Source organism: Oncorhynchus keta, chromosome 34 (genome assembly GCF_023373465.1).
Source record: "Oncorhynchus keta strain PuntledgeMale-10-30-2019 chromosome 34, Oket_V2, whole genome shotgun sequence".
NCBI lineage: Eukaryota > Metazoa > Chordata > Actinopteri > Salmoniformes > Salmonidae > Oncorhynchus > Oncorhynchus keta.
Genome location: NC_068454.1, coordinates 56,485,968 through 56,510,639, shown reverse-complemented (window position 1 = coordinate 56,510,639; position 24,672 = coordinate 56,485,968). Strand labels below are relative to the sequence as shown.

General features: G+C 42.8%; 1 protein-coding gene and 1 pseudogene across 1 annotated transcript; both read left to right on the top strand.

Moving 5' to 3' along the window:
• Window positions 1–13: 13 nt before the first annotated feature.
• LOC118367337 (metal regulatory transcription factor 1-like) lies at window positions 14–24,672 on the top strand. Its single transcript, XM_035750692.2, has 11 exons — window positions 14–173; window positions 5,324–5,881; window positions 10,927–11,165; window positions 14,381–14,512; window positions 14,910–14,983; window positions 15,282–15,418; window positions 15,874–15,951; window positions 16,162–16,264; window positions 16,361–17,013; window positions 17,110–17,176; window positions 18,690–24,672. Exons 2-11 carry the CDS (start codon window positions 5,390–5,392, stop codon window positions 19,220–19,222), a joined length of 2,508 nt encoding a protein of 835 aa, XP_035606585.1. The 5' UTR covers window positions 14–173; window positions 5,324–5,389; the 3' UTR covers window positions 19,223–24,672.
• LOC118367946 (uncharacterized) lies at window positions 17,851–17,903 on the top strand (annotated as a pseudogene).

Here is a 24,672-nt window from a genome sequence, read left to right as displayed (position 1 = left end):
ATTTCATTATAGGGGGACTAGTGTACATGGGAGGGGTATATTTCCCAGAATACAACACGTGGGGAGGCTGAAATACGACGTTTCTATTTAATCATGGTACCATTAGGGAGGAGATGGGAAGAAAGTGCTAAGCTACCCGAAACATAAACCAAGTCGGCATTTGCGCTGCACCGGTAAATGTTTTCTGTGTTGTAAATGTGTTTCTAGTGGAGCCCTGAAAATTGACAAAGTAAAAGTTATCTGTTTCGACGGGAGATGTATCGATAGACAGCCAGTCAAACTAACGTTAGCTGGCTAGCTAGCACTACGTTAGTTCACAGATTTTTAGCTAACGGTAACGTTGCCTAACTTGTTAGCTAGTAACGTTCGATATCTAAGCATAACATACCCTGCTTGTTGTTTCTCTGCATGCTTAGTAGCTGCTTATCATGCACTTGTTCATTGGTATTATAGCTAGTCTGAAACGTTGATTAACGTTAGCTAGTTTGACATTATTTCCAACGAACACAATCGTTCAAGCCAACGTTACGTTAGCTACACGTTAGCAAAATAGCATTGTCAACAAACAAAAAATAGCCGTCACGTTTCCATTTGAGTTAAACACTTTTACATAGCATGTTAACTAGCGAGACATTTACATGTTAACGTTAGCAAACTAGCTAAGTTAGTTAATTGAACTGTCATGTCGATCGAAGTCAACTAGCTAACTATCGATGTCTTTATTTAGCTAATGGTATCTAGTTTTTACGAACGTTATCAGGATGGAAGTTGGTTGTCCTTGCAACGCTAAAGTTAGCTGCCCAACGAACGTTAGCTACCTAGCCAAATAATAACTATTCACAAACGCGCTAGCTACTAGTGATGCCGTCGCGCTGTATGGAGCCTTTAGTCAAATGGCGAAATCACAGATGAATGTGACATGCCATCTTTAGATTGTCTCCTGAAAGTGTTTGTAAATATCATTGTTGTAATACACACTGTTCATGATAAATCAACTTTGGCTGGCACCACTGCTGTCAAACGAAATCAGGAAGTTCTAGAACTCCATGGGTGGCGAGATGGTTAGTGCCTAGGAACATACAGAACATTCAAATGAAACCAAATCAAATGTTATTTGTCACATGCTTTGTAAGCAACAGGCAGACTAACTGAAATGCTTACTTACGACCCTTCCCAACAATGCAGAGAAGAAAAGATAGAATGCTTACTTACGACCCTTCCCAACAATGCAGAGAAGAAAAGATAGAACAATAACACTAGGAATAAATACACAATGAGTAACTTGGCTATATACACAGGGTACCAGTACCGAGGCCGTGTACATATAGGCTCCCTATGTATATATGGGCTCATGAGCAGTCTAAGGCACTGTATCTCAGTGCAAGAGGCATTTTACATTTACATTACATTTAAGTCATTTAGCAGACGCTCTTATCCAGAGCGACTTACAAATTGGTGCATTCACCTTATGACATCCAGTGGAACAGCCACTTTACAATAGTGCATCTAAATCTTTTAGGGGGGGGGGGTGAGAAGGATTACTTATCCTATCCTAGGTATTCCTTAAAGAGGTGGGGTTTCAGGTGTCTCCGGAAGGTGGTGATTGACTCCGCTGTCCTGGCGTCGTGAGGGAGTTTGTTCCACCATTGGGGGCCAGAGCAGCGAACAGTTTTGACTGGGCTGAGCGGGAACTGTACTTCCTCAGTGGTAGGGAGGCGAGCAGGCCAGAGGTGGATGAACGCAGTGCCCTTGTTTGGGTGTAGGGCCTGATCAGAGCCTGGAGGTACTGAGGTGCCGTTCCCCTCACAGCTCCGTAGGCAAGCACCATGGTCTTGTAGCGGATGCGAGCTTCAACTGGAAGCCAGTGGAGAGAGCGGAGGAGCGGGGTGACGTGAGAGAACTTGGGAAGGTTGAACACCAGACGGGCTGCAGCGTTCTGGATGAGTTGTAGGGGTTTAATGGCACAGGCAGGGAGCCCAGCCAACAGCGAGTTGCAGTAATCCAGACGGGAGATGACAAGTGCCTGGATTAGGACCTGCGCCGCTTCCTGTGTGAGGCAGGGTCGTACTCTGCGGATGTTGTAGAGCATGAACCTACAGGAACGGGCCACCGCCTTGATGTTAGTTGAGAACGACAGGGTGTTGTCCAGGATCACGCCAAGGTTCTTAGCGCTCTGGGAGGAGGACACAATGGAGTTGTCAACCATGATGGCGAGATCATGGAACGGGCAGTCCTTCCCCGGGAGAAAGAGGAGCTCCGTCTTGCCGAGGTTCAGATTGAGGTGGTGATCCGTCATCCACACTGATATGTCTGCCAGACATGCAGAGATGCGATTCGCCACCTGGTCATCAGAAGGGGGAAAGGAGAAGATTAATTGTGTGTCGTCTGCATAGCAATGATAGGAGAGACCATGTGAGGTTATGACAGAGCCAAGTGACTTGGTATATAGCGAGAATAGGAGAGGGCCTAGAACAGAGCCCTGGGGGACACCAGTGGTGAGAGCGCGTGGTGAGGAGACAGATTCTCGCCACGCCACCTGGTAGGAGCGACCTGTCAGGTAGGACGCAATCCAAGCGTGGGCCGCGCCGGAGATGCCCAACTCGGAGAGGGTGGAGAGGAGGATCTGATGGTTCACAGTATCGAAGGCAGCCGATAGGTCTAGAAGGATGAGAGCAGAGGAGAGAGAGTTAGCTTTAGCAGTGCGGAGCGCCTCCGTGATGCAGAGATTTGCAGTCTCAGTTGAATGACTAGTCTTGAAACCTGACTGATTTGGATCAAGAAGGTCATTCTGAGAGAGATAGCGGTAGAGCTGGCCAAGGACGGCACGCTCAAGTTTTTGGAGAGAAAAGAAAGAAGGGATACTGGTCTGTAGTTGTTGACATCGGAGGGATCGAGTGTAGGTTTTTTCAGAAGGGGTGCAACTCTCGCTCTCTTGAAGACGGAAGGGACGTAGCCAGCGGTCAGGAATGAGTTGATGAGCGAGGTGAGGTAAGGGAGAAGGTCTCCGGAAATGGTCTGGAGAAGAGAGGAGGGGATAGGGTCAAGCGGGCGGGTTGTTGGGCGGCCGGCCGTCACAAGACGCGAGATTTCATCTGGAGAGAGAGGGGAGAAAGAGGTCAGAGCACAGGGTAGGGCAGTGTGAGCAGAACCAGCGGTGTCGTTTGACTTAGCAAACGAGGATCGGATGTCGTCGACCTTCTTTTCAAAATGGTTGACGAAGTCATCTGCAGAGAGGGAGGAGGGGGGGGGGATTCAGGAGGGAGGAGAAGGTGGCAAAGAGCTTCCTAGGGTTAAAGGCAGATGCTTGGAATTTAGAGTGGTAGAAAGTGGCTTTAGCAGCAGAGACAGAGGAGGAAAATGTAGAGAGGAGGGAGTGAAAGGATGCCAGGTCCGCAGGGAGGAGAGTTTTCCTCCATTTCCGCTCGGCTGCCCGGAGCCCTGTTCTGTGAGCTCGCAATGAGTCGTCGAGGATAGGGGACATAGAGAGTCAAAGGATGCAGAAAGGGAGGAGAGGAGGGTTGAGGAGGCAGAATCAGGAGATAGGTTGGAGAAGGTTTGAGCAGAGGGAAGAGATGATAGGATGGAAGAGGAGAGAGTAGCGGGGGAGAGAGAGCGAAGGTTGGGACGGCGCGATACCATCCGAGTAGGGGCAGTGTGGGAAGTGTTGGATGAGAGCGAGAGGGAAAAGGATGCAAGGTAGTGGTCGGAGACTTGGAGGGGAGTTGCAATGAGGTTAGTGGAAGAACAGCATCTAGTAAAGATGAGGTCGAGCGTATTGCCTGCCTTGTGAGTAGGGGGGGAAGGTGAGAGGGTGAGGTCAAAAGAGGAGAGGAGTGGAAAGAAGGAGGCAGAGAGGAATGAGTCAAAGGTAGACGTGGGGAGGTTAAAGTCGCCCAGAACTGTGAGCTGCAGTCCCTGGTTCGAATCCAGGCTGCATCACATCTGGCCGTGATTGGGAGTCCCATAGAACGGCGCACAATTGGCCCGGCTGTGGTTGGCCATCATTGTAAATAAGTATTTGTTCTTAACTGATAATATAGGTAGAAATGAACAAAAAGTGTGAGTGTGTAGGTAGGAATAAAGTGACTAGGCAACAGGAGAGATCATAAACTGTTTCAGCAGCGTATGGAATTAGTCAATAGTGTAAAAACGGTCAATACAAATACTCTGTGTAGCTATTTGGTAAAATATTTAACTACAGTATTTAGTGGTCTTATAGATTATGGGTAGAAGCTGTTCAGGGTCTTGTTGGTTCTAGACTTTGTTCTTCGGTCCAGCTTCTCGTGCGGTAGCAGAGAGAGCAGTCTGTGACTTGGGTGGCTGGAGTCTTTGACAATTTTTAGGGCCTTCCTCTGACACTGCCTAGTATAGAGGTCCATTTGGGTGTTACTGGATTTATTTGCTATTTGTTAGCCACTCTGACACATTTTCTACATCAAATTAGTAGCCTTCTGTAGTTGAGTTGGCTCCTTATTGGAAATGGTTCAAATCTACCCATATAACAGTCATACTCAGGCTAATTCATACAACAAATTCCATTTATAGCTACATCAAGACATTATTCCAATGCATCGTAGAGAATAGATTCGTTTTATCATTTCACTCCAGCATTAGGGAATAGGTATAACTGTCCACCTTTTAGACAAGTGTTTGTTATGGTGCTATGCATGGCATGTTTGAAGATGACGAGTAGCCTAAACTATACCACTTTAGTAACCAAACTTTAGGCTATAGATTTGGTGGTTTTTAACTGGTACTGCCAGGGAACTGTTCTGGTATCTTCTCTAGCTGCATTCTCAACAGTTAGGTGTTTGCTTCTAGAGCAAGTGTTCCATGCTTGTCTTTGGCATAAAAATAGTTGCTCTGCATTGTCCCACTTTACCTACCTTTTGCAATACTCAACCAAATAACTTTCCAAGTATCTATATTCTGCTCTTGGAAGGTGGAAAAATTATCCTCAAGTGTCAAAGCCTTTTTGTTTTTCCCCTCAAATTTCCTGTTTACAGTATTTTATTTGGAGTCACGTAGGCCTTCCCCTTTTGGCCCAATAGCTACTGCGTTAGCCCAGGTCACTGACTAAAGCTAGGCTCTAGCTACTTTCATTGCAAGGAATCATAATTTGTTATATTCTTTACTTCAATGGCTCTAGACGTAGCAAGCAGAGAGATTGTTTTTGTTAACAGAATTGTTCTGAATTTCAGAACGTGGTAGGTCAGCACTCACAGCCCTGCATTTAAAATGGACACTTTGATTTTGAAGGGGCACAGCACAACTCCTAATAGCCACCACCCTCACACTTTCCTGTCTATCCTCCTCTGTGCAGGAACAAGTGTGCACACAATCCTCTGTGCACACTCACCCACCAGAGGAGGCCAGCCCAGCCAGGACCATGAGCGAGCGTGGCCCTCGCACGGAGGCCTCCATGTTTTTGCAGGTGGAGGTGGACCGCCTCGAGCGCGATGACAAAGAGGACAACGATGAAGACAAGATGGCGCACTATGACGACGACGACAAAGATGACGACGACCTGATGTCGGCACCCTCGGGCTCCCGCGTCTACGACCGCACTACGGTGCTCATCGAGCAGGACCCCATCCGTCTGGACGAGGAGGGAGAGGAGGACCATGGACACTGCGTCGGGGGGGACCACGACGGTGGGGGCACTTTCCTGGTCGATGAGGAGGAGGAGGAGGAAGAGGAAGAAGGCTCTATGACCTTCATGGGCGACCAGGACGGCATGTCGCAGGGATACGTGCATCACACCATCTCGCCCGACCAGATCCAGTTCATCATCAACCCGGGGTCCATGGCCATGCCACGCAACATCGAGGGGGCCACCCTCACCCTGCACTCGGAGTGTCCGGAGACCAAGCAAAGAGAGGTATGTTGGCTTACGTGCCCCCTCCCCGCTAAAATGCGTTATGTGACGCTGTGTGGAGGTCATACAGTGTGTTTGAGGGGATCAGTTTGGGCAAGGCGCAGAATCACTAATCTTGATCACATAATGGGTGAACGAAATCCTTTGATTTGGCTAGTGAGCGACGTTCTCCTCAAGACCTTTCTGCTTCCACATGGTTTCAGTGGTGTAAACTCCTTAAGTAAAAAATATTTTAAGTACTACTTAAGTCGTTTTTTGGGGTATCTGTACTTTACTATTTATATTTTTGACGACTTTTACTTTTACTTCACTACATTCCTGTAGGAAATAATGTACTTTTTACTCCATACATTTTCCCTGACACCCAAAAGTAATAATTACATTTTGAATGCTTAGCAGGACAGGAAAACGGTCGAATTCACACACTTAAAGAGAAAGTCCCTGGTCATCCCTACTGCATCTGATCTGGCAGACTTACTAAACACAAATGCTTTGTTTGTAATTTATGTCTGAGTGTTCCCATGGTTATCCGTAAATAAATTTAAAAAAATGAAAAAATAAAAATCATGATTAATATAAGGAATTTGAAGTAATTTTTACTTTTGATACTTAAGTATATTTAAAACTCAAATACTTTTTGACTTTTACTCAAGTAGGATTTTACTGGGTGACTTTTACTTGAGTATGACAATTGGTCCTTTTTCCACCACTGTATAGTTTTATATGAGAAATGTTTAACCCCTCCTCTGCTGTGTACAGTACACATAGTAAATGACTCATCTGAAGCTTGTGCAGTGTAATTATTTGTGTTGTACTTTATGATGGCAGGTCTCGTGGCTCCAGACTTTACGGCTAGCTCTTAATCATTGTGTAAGGCACGCTGGTCTGCAAAAGAGTACAATGGAGCTTGTTGGATGGTTGCACCTCTAGGCTATTTCTTCCTAAAATGCAAAGCAGCACCGTAACAACAGGCTAGCTCAGGGTCGCACCAGTGGTCAGTTCAACACTACTCCTAACCAATCACGATGAGGCCCGGCCAAATATTGCACCCTCAATGCAACAAAGTTCCTGTTTGTTACCAGGGTCCCCCTTTGTCACCATGTTGGCCAGTGCCATTAGGGTCCTTGTGCTGTCTTTGTGTTGAGTGCTCTGCTGGAGCCAGACCACTCCTCCCCCTCCTAGCCTAGCCACTTGCATGATGTCATTGAGGGAGACAAAATGTATTTTGCTTCCTTACAATTGGATTTATGAAATCTCCTCTACAGACTCTGAGCCAAAGATGCAATCACCCCAAACTATTGTTCCTCTCCCAACTCATGATTTGGCATATGTTCATGTTGCTTCTCCAAAATGTGTGTCCTCCTCATTTCCTTTTGACTTTTGTCATAATTGCAAATGTGGATGCCAAACATTGCAGATGTTATTTTCAATATGTCTCTAGCCTAGGTGTTCTAAATGTCTCAATGCAACACAAAGCAGTCCTTAGCATACCATTTGAGTAGGCCTTGCAGAATTCTTACATACCATTTCAGTAAGCCTTGCAGCATTCTTATACATACCATTTCAGTAGGCTTTTCAGCATTCTTACGTACCATTTCAGTAGGCTTTGCAGCATCTAGTTCCATTAGACACTCTGTGTAGCCTACTACTGGAGAGCTCTTTCCCCGCTGTGCATGTGGGAGGCGATGGCATGCCAATCTAGTTAACCTGTGTGATTTGAAGTGACGCTGCAGAAGTGGGGGAGTCAGTCGTGAAGCTGTGGGGGTTGAATAACAATACAGTACAGCTGATACGCTGTAGCAGCACTGCAGCCAGGCTCCTCACTGTGTGGGGTGCATGTTCATGCTTCTTACTTCCCTTCCTTCGCTCTTGTGTTAGATTTTTTTTTATATAATTGCATTCTTTATGCACATTCACAAGACCTTACACACTCACTTAATTTGCTCACACACATAACATGCACACGTTTATTCTGACTCTTCACGCATGCACACATTCATCATATACGCTGCTACTACTCTGTTTATCATATGTCCTAATGCCTAGTCACCTTACCCCTATACATACAGTGCCTTGCGAAAGTATTTGGCCCCCTTGAACTTTGCGACCTTTTGCCACATTTCAGGCTTCAAACATAAAGATATAAAACTGTATTTTTTTTGTGAAGAATCAACAACAAGTGGGACACAATCATGAAGTGGAACGACATTTATTGGATATTTCAAACTTTTTTAACAAATCAAAAACTGAAAAATTGGGCGTGCAAAATTATTCAGCCCCCTTAAGTTAATACTTTGTAGCGCCACCTTTTGCTGCGATTACAGCTGTAAGTCGGTTGGGGTATGTCTCTATCAGTTTTGCACATCGAGAGACTGAATTTTTTTCCCATTCCTCCTTGCAAAACAGCTCGAGCTCAGTGAGGTTGGATGGAGAGCATTTGTGAACAGCAGTTTTCAGTTCTTTCCACAGATTCTCGATTGGATTCAGGTCTGGACTTTGACATGGCCATTCTAACACCTGGATATGTTTATTTTTGAACCATTCCATTGTAGATTTTGCTTTATGTTTTGGATCATTGTCTTGTTGGAAGACAAATCTCCGTCCCAGTCTCAGGTCTTTTGCAGACTCCATCAGGTTTTCTTCCAGAATGGTCCTGTATTTGGCTCCATCCATCTTCCCATCAATTTTAATCATCTTCCCTGTCCCTGCTGAAGAAAAGCAGGCCCAAACCATGATGCTGCCACCACCATTTTTGACAGTGGGTATGGTGTGTTCAGGGTGATGAGCTGTGTTGCTTTTACGCCAAACATAACGTTTTGCATTGTTGCCAAAAAGTTCCATTTTGGTTTCATCTGACCAGAGCACCTTCTTCCACATGTTTGGTGTGTCTCCCAGGTGGCAATCTTTAAACAACACTTTTTATGGATATCTTTAAGAAATGGCTTTCTTCTTGCCACTCTTCCATAAAGGCCAGATTTGTGCAATATACGACTGATTGTTGTCCTATGGACAGAGTCTCCCACCTCAGCTGTAGATCTCTGCAGTTCATCCAGAGTGATCATGGGCTTCTTGGCTGCATCTCTGATCAGTCTTCTCCTTGTATGAGCTGAAAGTTTAGAAGGACGGCCAGTTCTTGGTAGATATGCAGTGGTCTGATACTCCTTCCATTTCAATATTATCGCTTGCACAGTGCTCCTTGGGATGTTTAAAGCTTGGGAAATCTTTTTGTATCCAAATCTGGCTTTAAACTTCTTCACAACAGTATCTCGGACCTGCCTGGTGTGTTCCTTGTTCTTCATGATGCTCTCTGCGCTTTTAACGGACCTCTGAGACTATCACAGTGCAGGTGCATTTATACGGAGACTTGATTACACACAGGTGGATTGTATTTATCATCATTAGTCATTAAGGTCAACATTGGATCATTCAGAGATCCTCACTGAACTTCTGGAGCGAGTTTGCTGCACTGAAAGTAAAGGGGCTGAATAATTTTGCACGCCCAATTTTTCAGTTTTTGATTAGTTAAAAAAGTTTGAAATATCCAATAAATGTCGTTCCACTTCATGATTGTGTCCCACTTGTTGTTGATTCATCACAAAAAAAATACAGTTTTATATCTTTATGTTTGAAGCCTGAAATGTGGCAAAAGGTCGCAAAGTTCAAGGGGGCCGAATACTTTCGCAAGGCACTGTATCTACCGCTATCACTCGAGTACACTCCCTGCAGATTGTGAATGTGGTATTGGAACTGATCCTGTATATAGCTTCTTACTTTCTCATGTTCTATTTCTTGTTGTGTTTTTGCTCTACCTTATGTTATTTTTACAACATTGATATTGATTACTGCATTGTTGGGTTTAGAGCTTGCAATAAAACATTTCACTGTACTTGTACACATGACATTGGTTGTGCTATTCATTCAGGTTTGTCAGTCATTAGGCCGGGGACGGGTTATGCTGGGTTGTATTCATTAGTGCACAATGTAGCAAAACGTTTTCCAACGGACAAGTTCAGGTAATCCTTCCGTATTTCAGTCAGTTTTATTCCGTTTTGTCCCTGATGAATATGACCTCCGGCTGGGGGTTCTCCTTCTATCTCCTCCTTAAATATAGGCCAACAGTTGTCTTAGCCATCCCCCGCTGCGTTTCTGTTAGGCTCCAGTGATTTGTAGTGTCATGTGGAGACTGCTAGTGGACCAGTTGTCATGGCTGGAATCCATCCTTTTGGAGAAATAATAGAGGACCGCTAGCTCTAAAAAAATAAATAAACTTGAATTGGACAGGCTGCCTCACTATTGTCTAGTAGGGCCTCTCTGTGTGCAATGTGGCTATCCAGGAGTTACGTAAGGGGATGTAAGCCGTTGTTGACTATTTATTAAGGGAAAAGAGTGTTGTTTTTACGAGGTCAGGGCTGGTTGACTTTCTCTTGAAATTTGCGTAACAAAGTGTTTTTATTTTATTTTTACCCCTCGTCCACAACAGGATCAAGGAATTAAGTTATGGGGTATAATGCTATCTCTGAAAATAGATTTGTTTTGATGTGGGGGGGGGGGGTAAAGCTTGGATGGGAAGGCTTTGTGTTGTGACAATGTAGGCTAGTGTGTTCTATGGGTATATGAAGGAGGGGAAAGGAGCCTGCTTTATTCTCTCCACGGGGCCTTTTGTGTGAGAGCAGAACAGAGCCGTAAGACAGAAGGACTGCCACGGCCGCTGAATGCAGAGACTGCTGAGTTGAAACACGGTGCACAGCAAAATCAGTCCGATGGAAATGGATGGGGGGGGTCAAGTCACTGATGTCATGTGCGCTTACCCGCTCATGCACCATGTCATTGTTGCCTGTGTAAACATACCCCGTTTGTTTCTCACTCTGGCTCTCATCCTATCGCCTCGCCTCCTTCTCAACCATGTTGGAGGAGGAGTTGGTACAAGGTCCCCACCCCCCCCTCACTCCTTATTATCCAAAGTCTTTTGAGAGGGGAGGAGAGATGTCGCAAAGAATCAAGGAAAGATTCATTAAGAAAAAGTAATTGTTGTCCTGTTTGTCACTCAGGTGAAGCGGTACCAGTGTATGTTTGAGGGCTGCACACGGACCTACAGCACGGCGGGCAACCTGCGCACACACCAGAAGACCCACCGGGGCGAGTACACGTTTGTGTGCAACCAGTTGGGCTGCGGCAAGGCCTTCCTCACCTCCTACAGCCTGAAGATCCACGTGCGCGTTCACACCAAGGAGAAGCCCTTTGAGTGCGACGTACAGGGCTGCGAGAAGGCCTTCAACACTCTGTACAGGTGAGGCACGACTAACACAAAGTTTACCAGCTGCATGTCGAAATATTCCCAGACATGCTGACTAATCGGATGGCTATCTATCTACAGGTAACTGCCAAGATAAAGGAAACGCCAACATAAAGTGTCTTAATAGGGTGTTGGGCAACCATGAGCCGTCATAACAGCGTCAGTGCACCTTGGCATAGATTCTACAAGTGTCTGAAACTCTTGTAGGAATGCAACAGCGTTCTTCCACCAGAAATTCCACCATATTTGGTGTTTTGTTGATGGTGGTGGAAAACTGTTTCAGGCGCCGCTCCAGAGAGACACTGAGAGACACACACACACCCTTTAAGCTCTTTCAAAGTTACTGAGATCTCTTATTGTAGTCATGGTAGCCAAAATAATGGGCAACTGGGCATTTTTATTTATGGCCCTAAGCATGATGGGATTTGAATTGCTTAATTAACTCAGGAACCACACCTGTGTGGAAGCACTTGCTTTCAGTATACTTTGTTTCCCTCATTTACTCAAGTGTTTCCTTTATTTTGGCAGTTACCTGTATATGTAGGCCTATACTAAAGATGGATAGATAATAGATCAAAGGTAACAGGTAATAAATTACATGTAAAATAGATAATAACTAAGATAATAGATACAATATAAAAAAAATGTGTAAAGTGACATATCTAGCCTACACTTGGGGCCTAAAATGTATTTTTTGGTCCATCATCCACAGCCACTCAGATTCTTTACCATAAGAAAAAAAACACAAAACAACAGATGACCATGCTTGTTAATTTTCTTAAACAAGAAATGTATTAGAAGTAATGTGGTATATTACTCAATTTCATTATTTTATCCAAAATGTTCAGCAGCCTCTTTAAGGGTGGAAGGTTTAACCGTGGTAATGGGGCCACTTGAGTCGTGTCACACGTGTGTCTGTGATTTGGGATCAGACGAGGGCATCTCGTCTGTATCAGTTGAAGAAGCAGACTCAACTAATATTGAAAAACACCCGAGCTTGTGAACAAAACAATGTAAATAGCCAATAAACACGAGGACAAAGAATAAATTAGACACATTTTCTATTTTTACCCCCCATCCTAGTAAGCAAAATCGTGTTTTTAAAACGATTTTTCAGACATTGAAGAGACGTTCAAATTAGGTTCTGAGTGAAAGGTGAAAATATACTTGTTTTCCTGATGTTGAAAATGTTTTTTCCGGATGTTGAAATCCGGCAATTTTGGGGGTTTTGATTGAAAGTTGAAAATAAGTCATTTCTAGATGTCTATGTTTGGGCCCAAATCAAGGCTGGTTGAGACCTTACAAAATCTGAACAGAGAATAAACAGGCAAAATATTTTGCGCCCTGCCTTCAAAAAGTGGCCACTGCTTATCAAAAGGCGGCATCAGCGCTCAACTAAAAAGCCAATATGCCACTGTTTGAGAGAAATTGTCATTATTTTTGGGCAGAAATAAGTTAGGTTTTATGTGTAGTTGTTGGAGGTGCATCTTGGCCCGTTTGGCTCAGAAAATGCCCGCCCTCGTCAATCTGCCGCCATAAACGGACGCCTAATGAGCGGGCTGGCCGTGTGTTTGCAGTGCCACCAAAAATGAATCTATCAGCGCTTCACTCAGTGCGCACAGCTCCCCTGCCAGGCAGTGTTGCTACACGAGGTGGGATATAGGATTAAAACAGCACAAATAATCTTTAAACCCTCAGATGCTCATACTTGACTTTTGACTATTTTTATTTACGAATGTAACGCTCTCACTGAAGAGCCGTGCTAGTTGTTGGTGAAATAGACATTCTTACCTGCCAATCTAAATCTACCTGCATGTGGCAGGTGTTGATTTTATCCCCTGCCTACACCCATTCAGAGGTATTCATTCATTAGCAAACAATGTGTAGGTTTAGGGCTGTGACACTCATGGTGTTTTGGTTGACTGATATTGGTCAACTAATTAATCGATGTCACGGTAATAACTTTTCTAATAGCAAAACTTTTTCCCCATCTTCATTCAGCTGTTAGTTCCACAAAATAAAATGGCTATTTTTATGACGGTCTTCGTCCATAACTGTCAATTACTTCATTTCTTTCTTCATTCAGTCTGAGATTGCATAAATAAGGATGTATCAAAAAAAGAGGATGTGCTTGCTTTTCTTATCTACAGCACAGTTTGTATGTAGGCCCAAGTGTTTTGTCAGTCCAAGTACTGAACAGTGCTTTTATGCATTTTTGGGTGTTCTAGCCTAATATCAAATCAAAGTCCAATTTTATTAGTCACATGAGCTGAATACAACAGGTGTAGGTAGACCTTACAGTGATATGGACTTTGTTTTATCTCCCAATTTAGTTTTCTAATTTGACTGAGTTCTTGATTTTGTAGTGTCTGCTGCATTTAGCTTCTTCGGTTTCGCACTCAATGAAGGCATTATAAATGGAGGCCCTCAGCCGGGCCAGTAGTAGGCTAGTCAGCCAGTGGCTCCAGTGTTGACATTAAACCGAAGGCCACTGAGACAGGCGGTGGTGGAAGCGTGCCACCATCGACTCCCCTGTCAGGGTCCATTCATCAGCACAGCCAAACCAATGTGTAGTTTGCCCCTAATTTTGGTTTTCCATTGCTTCCCCAAAACAACATGACCCTGGATTGTTTTTAAAGCAAGATTAGGTTGTTATTTTCCAATTTGGTCTCTTTCTCTGGAGTGCTACCTAATCTTCCAGGCCCAAGTGTTTGCACGTTAAGTCTGCTGTGTTCTAATGTTTTTGGAATGTTTATTTAATTTAAGATGGTGAGAACATTTTCAGCAGCTCAATATTTTTGCTCTTATTAACAGAGCCACTTTTTCACTTGGAAATAGGTCTACCATTTTAAATGTAAATTATTATATGTGTAGTAAAGGAATAAAATTCGATGAGAGGAGTGCACCATTTTTTACCCTTAAGTTTTTGATTTTATACTGTAACTATCCGGTCCGGACCACTGCTTCCTGCTTCTCGATTGGCTCTCGTTCGCTAAAGGTTGAAAACATAAACAATAGTACAACTTTATGTCCATGCAACTTTTTTTTGGGGGGGGGGGATTATGACATGGTTAGAGAGCAGTAATAAGCTATCTCTAAGTCATGCTCTTCAAAAACGACAAGGAAATTGAATTTATCCCCCAAACGTTACACGTAGCTCCTTTTTAAATCTTCCCCCGTGGTTGATTGTAATTATCTCCTCTCGGCAGACTGAAAGCGCACCAGAGACTGCACACGGGGAAGACGTTCAACTGCGAATCGGAGGGATGCACAAAGTACTTTACCACACTCAGTGACCTGAGGAAGCACATTCGCACTCATACAGGGGAGAAACCATTCCGGTGAGTTCTCCCGACTCCACGCACCCACTGTGGTTCATGTTTCACAAGGAGAGGAAGACTGCTGCCTTGGATATAAAGCAAGGACATTATCTGGTCATGTTTGAATGAGGATGCCTTTTTCTTGATATGAGATCTTCTATGCATATAAACAAATGTGGGAAAAATGCACATTGAGGGGATTATATCTTCCATCTGTTCTGATTAGTTAGATATATGGTTTTGTATTGGAAGAACGGTGAGGGGCATGACACTGTTTGTGCCACACCAACATTTTTATGCACCGGCTTTTCTAATTTCCGCATGTTTAAGTTATTCTTCGTCAGCTTAATCTCCACATGTTTTTCTCTATCGCTGTTTGGCTAACATTGACCAATCATTTGTGTGATCTTCCCTCTAGGTGTGACCATGATGGTTGCGGCAAGGCGTTTGCTGCCAGCCATCACCTAAAGACGCACGTGCGGACACACACAGGTACACTTCACTACTTCTTCTGTTTGGAAAATACATTCTCAGTCAAATCTCAGAATGACAGTCAACCAATCATTAATCCACATTCCACACCTCAGAGACAGAGAGTAGCGCTCAATATCTCAACATTTTCCAATATTTTATATTAGGAAATGATAGCGTTTGATTTAATATTACTTTTTTAACATTACTTTTTGATAGTAATTCCCCTTGGCATACGGTGAAGGTGACCCTCTTCCTTCCTCCCTTCTCTCTCGTCTCGCTCCCCCCGCCCTTCCCCCTCCATCCTTCCTTCCCTTAGGGGAGAAGCCTTTCAATTGTCCCAGCAACGGCTGTGAGAAAGCATTCAGCAGCCAGTACAGTTTGAAGAGTCACGTCAGGGGCCATGGGGACAAGGGCCAGCCCTTCAGTGTCACCATCACTCACCCCCTGTCCGAGGTGAGCCATACATAAATCAAAGCATCTATTTCAGACAGATCATGTGTGGCTCATTTTTGGTAAGAGCATGGCGCTAGCAACGTCATAGCCATGGGTTTGATTCCCTCTACGGGCCACCAATTTTTTTTAAAGTGTGAACTCACTGTTTGATAAAAGTGGCTGAATAGAGTGTATTGTTACTATTATTAACATGGATTAGCCTTCAAAGTCGTTTTAAGATATCCAGGTTTTTTTGTCCATGGGTAAACTCATTTATTTGTACCTACAACATTGTGCCTGCTATCAGTAGTCTGTTTTGAGTGTTTTTATGATCTACATTCTATCCTAATGCATCTTTATGACTTTAGATGGCTTTTGCTCAATAAAGGAAGGCTTCTTGGCTTCTCCAATATCTCGTTCTTTTAATGTTTCTAGGCAGTGGAAAATGTAATTTGGGCCTATTCCTCTAATTACAGGATGCAAATCATTCACTGTGCCTCAGTGACTTGAGCCTCATCTCGACTGACTCGGAGCTCAGAGAAAACATCCACAATGTGAGTGTGCGCGCACTATTTCATCAGACCTTATTTGACTTTATAGGTCTTTCTGCTTTTGTCCATGTATGAATAATTAATTTTGTGGTGGGTTACCATGACAGCAAAAACAACCATATTTATTTTGTTTCTGTATAAAGGATCAATAAAGATTTATTGTAAGACAGACATGTATACTCGTGTAATGCTTTGTTACATCTGTGTTTACAGTCTCAGAACTTGGACTTGAACAATGTTACCCCCGTGAGGATCTTTGAGCTCATGTTCCAGAGTCCGGAGAACAGTGTCAGTCAAGACGATGCCCATCCTCACGGCAAGTACCCATCACAATCTATAAACTGTAACTCGGGTTGATTTCAGTGCATTTTCAGGCTAACTTTTGTATTTTGTATTTGTTAATATTTTTCAGAGAGCCTTGTCGAAGCTTTTGGCCAGGAGACTGGTCAGTCCACCATGGGCGATGGATCCACCCCCATCTCCTTCTCATTCTCCCTTGTCCCTTCCTCCTCATCGTCCTGTTCCCACCCACACTATCACCCTCACTCCGACACCACCTCCACCACTGTCCTGGAGGCTTCCTCCCAGCTCCCTCTTAGCCAAACCCCCTCTTCCCAACCGCCAGCATCTCCTGCCACCATTAGTAATGTTACTGCAATCAGCTCCACCCAGCCCCTTGCCACCTTCGTACCCTTACCCACTGCCATGCAGACACCAGATATGCCTGCCCCCAACGTGGCGCTGCCCATACAGATCACTCCAATAGTGCCCTCTGCTGCGCCAGTATTGGTGCCAGGCCCAGCCCTCACCAACGCGGCTCTGGGCACTGTAGTTGCTGCCACCCCCACAGAGACTGTGCCGCTGCCGGCCGTGGCTCACACACACACAGTGCCTTTGGCCAGCAACACCAACCCTGCCCTGGCGCCCCCAGCCTCTGCCCCCACCATCGCCCTAAGTCACAGCCACACCCAGAGCCTGCTGCAGCCCAGCATCGTCATGTCCGACCAGAACCTGCAGTGGATCCTTAACACCGCTGCCAACAGCCAACAGAACCCAGAGCAAGCGGTAAGAGTGCCGGTTTGACATGCCGGTTAATATTGAATTGATAGTTTGGTTGGGTGCTGATTTATTTGTGTGGACATCAATGTTGTTTGTTTCCAGCCACACGGAGGTCCAAAAGTGGAGAAGGTCTTCTTTACCACAGCCATACCAGTAGGAGGCAATTCAGGTGAGATTTGTCCCCTACTTTTACCAGTGTGATTATTAACAGCAATAATGCTACACTGACGCACATTAATAAATACTATAGTATACTGTAGAATAATATACTACACACTGTCGTATCCCTTGATCATGTACAGTACTCAATATTTTTTATTTATTTACAATTGCGACCTGGCCAAGATAATGCAAAGCAGTTCGACACATACAACGACACAGAGTTATACATGGAGTAAAACAAACATACAGTCAATAACACAGTAGAAACAAGTCTATATACGATGTGAGCAAATGAGGTGTGATAAGGGAGGTAAATGCAAAAAAAAAGGCCATGGTGGCAAAGTAAATACAATATAGCAAGTAAAACACTGGAATGGTAGATTTGCAGTGGAAGAATGGGCAAGTAGAAATAAAAATAATGTCACTATCATTTTGTAGTATATGGTAAAACACTATAGTAAATACTATAGTAATGTCTGCAAAAACACTAGTTTTTCACTATAGCAATACTGCTGTATTTAATGTGCATATAGTCTGCCCATTCCCCTTCCCCATATCCCAATTTGTGCCACCCATAAGTGAGAAACCTACAAATATTGTGTTCCCTTCAGGTTTTAGAAAAGGGTAGAAGCTCTGAACTATTTGTTCAGACCATGGTCCTACCTACCTACAGGTTATGGAAAATGTGCTCTTTTAGTATTTGTCCAGTAGGTTTCCTCAAGGAGAAAGCTCCCACTTTATGTAAATACTACAGTATACTAATCATGTCCGCACAACAACAAAAAACACTACAGTGAATACTACAATAAATTCAGCGAAAACATTACAGTAAATACTATAGTATGTATACCATATTATAAACTGATTTGGCAGAAAGCCGTGGTATTTCAGATCGTATACCACGATCTATGACAACACATTTATTTTTACTGTTCTGATTATGTTGGTAACCAGTCTATAATAGCAATAAGGCACCTCAGAGGTTTGTGGTATATGGCCAATATACCACGGCTAAGGGCTGTGTCCAGGCACTCCACGTTGCATCATGCATAATAACAGCCCTTAGCTGTGGTTTCTTGGCCATATACCATACCTCCTCTGGCTTTATTGCTTAAGTATACTACAGAATTATATAGTAAGTACTGTAGTATGTTTTTCATGTGGGGTAGCCTACCAATGTTTAATGAATCAGGATATTTAAAAAGCCAACTCATCCGTCATTTAGAAAAGTCATCCATGTTGAATGTATTTACATGCCACAAATTCATTTGATGTCCCCTAGTAGCATTTGAATGAAATTTGAATTACAAAGGATTGGATGTAATTATTGGACAGCTGGCTTGGTCTGTAGTTATGCTATAGCTCCTGTTTGTGTTCATTAGGGTACATTGTATTTCAAAGTGTTATACAAAAGAAAACGAAAACGGGCGTTTCTTATTGAAGAGTTCACTGGGTTTTGGACCGTTTTCTTCTGTTTCGTGCCTAATGAAATGCAACCCTTGTTTTGTAATGTGTTACAGGCAACTCTGTCCAGCAGATCGGCCTCAGCCTGCCCGTCATCATCATCAAACAGGAGGAGTCCTGCCAGTGCCAGTGTGCCTGCAGGGACTCTTCTAAAGACAAGCTCTCGAACAAGAGCAGCAACACCTCGGCAGCACCACAACAACAGCCCACAGTGCTCCCCGCTCCTCTACCACCCTCCGCTCCCGTGGCACTGCCCTTTTCCCCCGTACTCCCCCCGGCACCCTCTTCCCCCTTGTGCTGCCTCCCACCGCTCACCTCGGAAGTGAACGAGTCCCCTCTTCCCCAAACAGGAGCGGTACTAGGACCGGGTAGCCCCTCGAACCCTGTACAGACGTTCCCCCCAGGGGTGGCCACGGCGACCACCAACCCCCCTCCGATCACGTCCATGGTGGCCAAACCATCCGTGTCGGAATTCCTGTCCCTGCAGAGCCCCGAGAGCACGGCCAACATCGAGGCTCTGCTACTGGTGACCAGCAATGATGACTTCACTCTGGCCACCGCTGGCACTAGCACCACCACCAACCCCTAGTGGACACTCAGGCTTCGTCCCTATTCGCCACTCTTCTTGCATACTCCCAGTCATGGATTTAAAAGCATTTTCGTGAAAGCGTTGGGCAGAGGGAGTTTCTACCATTGTTAAATTAAAGGGAGTGTGCATATGCACACATTAGGAGAGGATATAGAATCAGGACGCAGCCGTACAAGCCGATTTACCCACTACGCATCCGCTTTTCAAGTATTGTAAGTGAAACTTAATGAGGGGGCTTATTTTGAAAAAGCAGCTAAATGCATGCCAGTCAAGAAAAGTGTTCTTAATTAGCTGGCTCTCCATCAAACAAGACAAGGTCCTAAGCACTGATCATTTGAAAGGCCCGAGGAACTATTGTGTGCTTCTAATATGGTGTGAAGCTGATTCCTGAGAGCAACAAAACATTGTCTATATCCATGTACTGTACAATAGTTCTTAACTGTAACTATTATGATTAGTTGGTAAGTGATTGACCAGAATGCACTGCATGTGAAGTGAATTGGAATTTCATCAACTATATTTCCTACAAGGAATTAGTGTTGCCATTCCCTTAAAAGCAATGTCTTGCTAATGCCATAATGTGAAGAGTAATTTCCAGTGTTTTACCTAAATTAGCTAGTGTAGTCCAGATCATTGTTTTGTCTTTTGTCTCACTTTGTTCGTTGTTGTCTTTCTTTACAGGCATATTTACTAATTGAAAAATATATTGCCTGTGACGCAATGTGCTTGCCTTTTTAAATATAATTTAGAAGTAAATGCGTTAGTAATAAGCCTATAACTTAATATTTAATTTGTCAATAATATTTTATTTATTGGAGAGAGAAAAAAATCTAAATCTCTGACCTTAGACTGTCATCAAGTCACAGCTTATTCATCATCATTGTAATCATTGTTAATTTATTCCACTTTTCGCCCAAGGTTTCTTTTTTTAGTCCCCCCTCGTTACTGATTTTTGTTTTATGGAGCCCCTCTCAGTCTGTTTCAGAAAGCTGTTTCAACACAACGCAATTAATTATATATCAAGGTTGTCAAAAGTCCTAAATTGAGTTTTGGTCAGCAAAACCTCTTCACAATGAAATCATGAATCAATTATGAAAATAATTGCTCACGACACTGTTTCTCTATGAATTATGACGCACTCAGGGATGCATCATGGCATATCTCATTTATACAGCTTGAGATTTTCCTTTATTTAATAAGAGATTGTCCATTTTGACATTTTAGAAGGCAACTGCCCGGATGCCTATCGATTGTAGTAGCCCCCTTTTTCGGCTGCACTCTCCCCTCTTTGTGCACAGTCTAATATGACTAGTTATCTGCGTTATTACTATGACTATTTAAATACCACTGCTGTCAGAAGGGGTTTCTGAAGGGTGTTGATGATGGTGTAAATACATTACATTTAAATATATGAACACTTATTCCTTCAGATTGTTTAAGAATGTATTTGTTTTGTATATACATTTTGAATATGTAGACTTGAACCTTGGAGACTAAAGACAATACACCCTGCGCTGCCCTTTGTCTTTGCATTCTGCCCCCATGCAGATGCTCTCACATCTTATGCAGAAGAGTTTAAAATGAAGCCTAATAATGGTTAGTTTTAGGGCCACTGGCTACTGTGCAGTCAACATAGTATTTATTTTCAAATGCAAGTGTAAGTAACTTTCTTAGAGTATATGACAATATTGTTTCACATGGGACATAATGCAATGATTATAAAAAATTGGAGAGAAGGCATTATGCCCAAATATCATGTGTAGAGCAACCTTGCCTTACTACAGGATATCTCACTTGCTGTGGCTTACTGAGCAGTCTCCTTGTCTTGTCAATCTTTGCCTATGGCTTGATTTGGACACGCTGCTTGATTACGTTCTCCTGTTTTATCTAGTCTTGTTCTCAATGCCTTTTAGCAGCTGTCTACAAGTGGCCAAAATGACATTGAAAAGAAATGCTTCATTTTATGTTTGAAGATTTAACAGACAAATGTGCCAACAAATCAAATGATCCCAATTATTATTTTTATGTAATTGTTTTGTGAAGATGTTACTGCAGAAATATACTGTAGACTGAAATTGTTTCTCTTGATTCTTTGTAGTACTGTATTGGAGACAACTTCTTAATACTTTATTTTACAGATCACTACATCAATGTTGTAGTTGGAAATTAGAATTACATCAACATTTTAATTGCTACTTCACAGGCATTGATTGACAGCAGCTATCATGATCTATTATTTAGCATGTAAAGAAGGGTGACAGAGATCCAACATAGGCGTCATCATGTATCATAGGATAACAGAGTACGCAGGAAATCTTTATCTGGCAGACCTGAGTAGGAGAAATGTGTAAACTAACATGGGCTTTGCCCTTTTCCTGTTTTGAGATTTAACTGATACCAAAACTTGATGATAACCTGGAATATTGATTAATGTAGCTAGCACTTAAAATTGGGTCCACTAGATTGTGAATTGTGATTTGAGATTGTGGGGCAAATCTGTCGTTCTGCCCCTGAACAGGCAGTTAACCCACTGTTCCTAGGCCGTATTAAAAATAAGAATTTGTTCTTAACTGACTTGCCTAGTTAAATAAAGGTAAAATAAAATTGTTAAAAATAATCAAATATTAAATTATTAGTTTCTTATTGACATTTATACTAAATAAAAATATTAACGCAACCATTTTTGAAAGATTTTACGGAGTTCAGAAAAGGAAATCAGTCCATTTGAAATAAATTCATTAGGCCCTAATGTTTGGATTTCACACTGGGGAGCCAGGCCCAGCCAATCAGAATGAGTTTCCCAACAAAAGGGTTTTATTACAGACCTAAATAATCATCAGCTGTCTCTGTGGCTGGTCTCCGTCAATCGCACAGGTGAAGAAGTTGGATGTGGAGGTCCTGGGCTGGCGTAGTAACACGTGGACGTATTGCCAAATTCTCTAAAACGATGGATGTGGCTTATGGTAGAGAAATGAACATTCAATTCTCTGGCAACAGCTCTGGTGGCCATTTCTGCAGTCAGCATGCCAATTGTGCGCTCTCTCAACTTGACATCTGTGGCATTATGTGCCCAGCATAAGGTGCACCTGTGTAATGAGCATGCTTTTTAGTCAGCTTCTTGATATGCCACACCTGTCAAGTGTATGGATTGACTTGACAAAGGGGAAATGCCCACTAACAGGGATGTAAACAAATTTATGCACAAAATTAGAGAGAAGCATTTTGGGAGTATGGAACATTTCTTGGATCTTATTTATTTTCATGAAACATGGGACCAACGCTTTACATGTTGCATTAATATTTTTGTTCAGTATAGGTATCCCCCCTGACAATGCTGGTCAATAACTAAATGTATTGTAAATATGAATCCTGACCCACCCTCTTACTGCCCTCAACATGTTCACCTACAATTCGATGCAAACCTTTTTAAAGAAAATATCTATGCAATGATTTGACTGCAGTTTTCCTTAAAGTACAAAATGCAACAAAAAAAAACCTTTCCAACCTTTTACGTCAATGTCTTGGTCCAAGTAATTCTGTTAAATCAATATTCAGGTTTGCTAATGTCAACTTTGACGGCTCAACTTTCTCATTTGTGAAGCTCCATGTACGTAACCATTTTTGCTCACCAATCTTTCAGTATTCAACTTAGTGATTTGACCAACTTCGCATCCTATTTTGATCACCATGATCATCCATTTTATGTGAAGGTCCAATTTATTATGTGTGATGTATCATGTTTTAGGTGGGGCTGTGAGCCTGGGCATTGAAATGTTTTTTTATTTTTTATTATTACCCCCATTGCTTTCCATTGAATTGTCTCTTTTTTTTTTACATGTACTTGTTTTGCCTCCCGTGTGAGTTACCTGGTTAAACACTAACTGGATTTCGGGAAAAAATTACTACAATATGATTCTGTTGTAAGAATTATTTGTGTCAAATGTTGTACCCTGCCCTTCATCTTTTTAAAAGTTTTGGGTGAAAGACAATCATATTTTCTTGTGTTCTCATACTGTATGTGCTGTTTTTGCTCAAGTCATCTCAATTAACTTTACGTTAATCTGTAAGGGTGATACAAATTTGGACCCGATTTGTTAGACCCATTGTTAGAATTGAAAGTGCTGGTTCTACCTTTGCTAGAAGATACTGACCCTACTGTTATGCTTGTTTACACCGAGCTGCACTAGACTCAAAATGCAATCATGGTTACATTAAGGCACTGGAGCCAGCACAAGATATGGGTGGGAAAACATACCTCAATGCAGGGATGGGATTTGCCACTGTACTCCAAAAAAACTGCCCTTTTCATCCTCATGCTAGCTAGCAGTAGCCACAGCAGCCATTGTGGAATGGCACAGATACCCACTAGTTACCACAACCACAAATTGGGTGTATTGTAAAACGTCATGAAAACAAGCTTTCTTACTGTAAAGAAAGGCTTAGGCATAAGATTAGCATTGTGTTTAAGGTTAGGTTTAAAATTACATTTTGGGGAGAGAAATAGAAGAAATAGGTGGGGTTTATGACTGAATCCATGAAAACAAAAAATGTGCTTTTCTTAATTTAATGTAGGCAGTGTGATTAGGTTTAAAATCACAGTTTGAGAAGTGAAAGGGCAGGGTCTATGTAGTAGCTAGTGATGACAAAGGGCACGTCACATTGAACAAAAAAAGCTAGCTGATTGGCTGGTGAATAGTGCTAGCTAGCAGGAGCACAAAAATGATAAAACTAGCAATATTTCAATCTTCTCTGTGGATCTGTGTAAAGATAAAATTGAGTACAGTAGAATATCCCAGAGGTATGTTTTCCGACACTTACCTCGCACGAGCTCCGCAGTGGCCAGAGCAGCAGGTAGCCTAGCGGTTAAGAGTGTTGGGCCAGTAATCGAAAGGTCGCTGAATCGAACCCAAAGCCAACCAGGTGAAAAATCTGTTTTTGCCAATGAGCAAGGCACTTAACCCTAATTGCTCTGGATAAGAGTGTTTACTACATTACTAAAATGTAAACGTAACCATGGTTCTGACCCCAGTAGAGCTGTTTAAACAAGGGTTGAGTCTGTCATTTTCAGCCTTTTATGGAATAGATTTTACTTAACCTTTAGGTTAAATTGTCAGGCGAATAACAGCTCAAATGGGGATTTATTTTGTAGCCAATGGTCAGATGCTTAGAATGGTGAGTTCATAGGTGCAAAACGCTGGCTGAGGTTTTGAAAAAGTAGTTTGTATTTTGGAATTCTGTTCATAGTTAAGTACACATGATTATTTGAGCACTCAATATGTAAAATGAGGGGGAAATTTAATAATCCAGAGGAATGTCTTCAACACCCAAAGAGTGATAAGTTGTGAAGGATTTCTATTTTTAAAAGAATGTATCATGTGAAATTGGTTTGCTTACGCTTGTTTTGTATGAAGTAGTATTGTATAATAAAGCAAGTACTTTTTGAATTGAGA

Coding starts and splice junctions, on each gene's coding strand:
- LOC118367337 (XM_035750692.2), top strand. CDS start 5,390: ATGAGCGAGCGTGGCCCTCGCACGGAGGCCTCCATGTTTTTGCAGGTG. Junction 11,166..14,380: donor GCCTTCAACACTCTGTACAG/GTGAGGCACGAC, acceptor TCCTCTCGGCAG/ACTGAAAGCGCACCAGAGAC. Junction 17,014..17,109: donor AACAGAACCCAGAGCAAGCG/GTAAGAGTGCCG, acceptor GTTTGTTTCCAG/CCACACGGAGGTCCAAAAGT.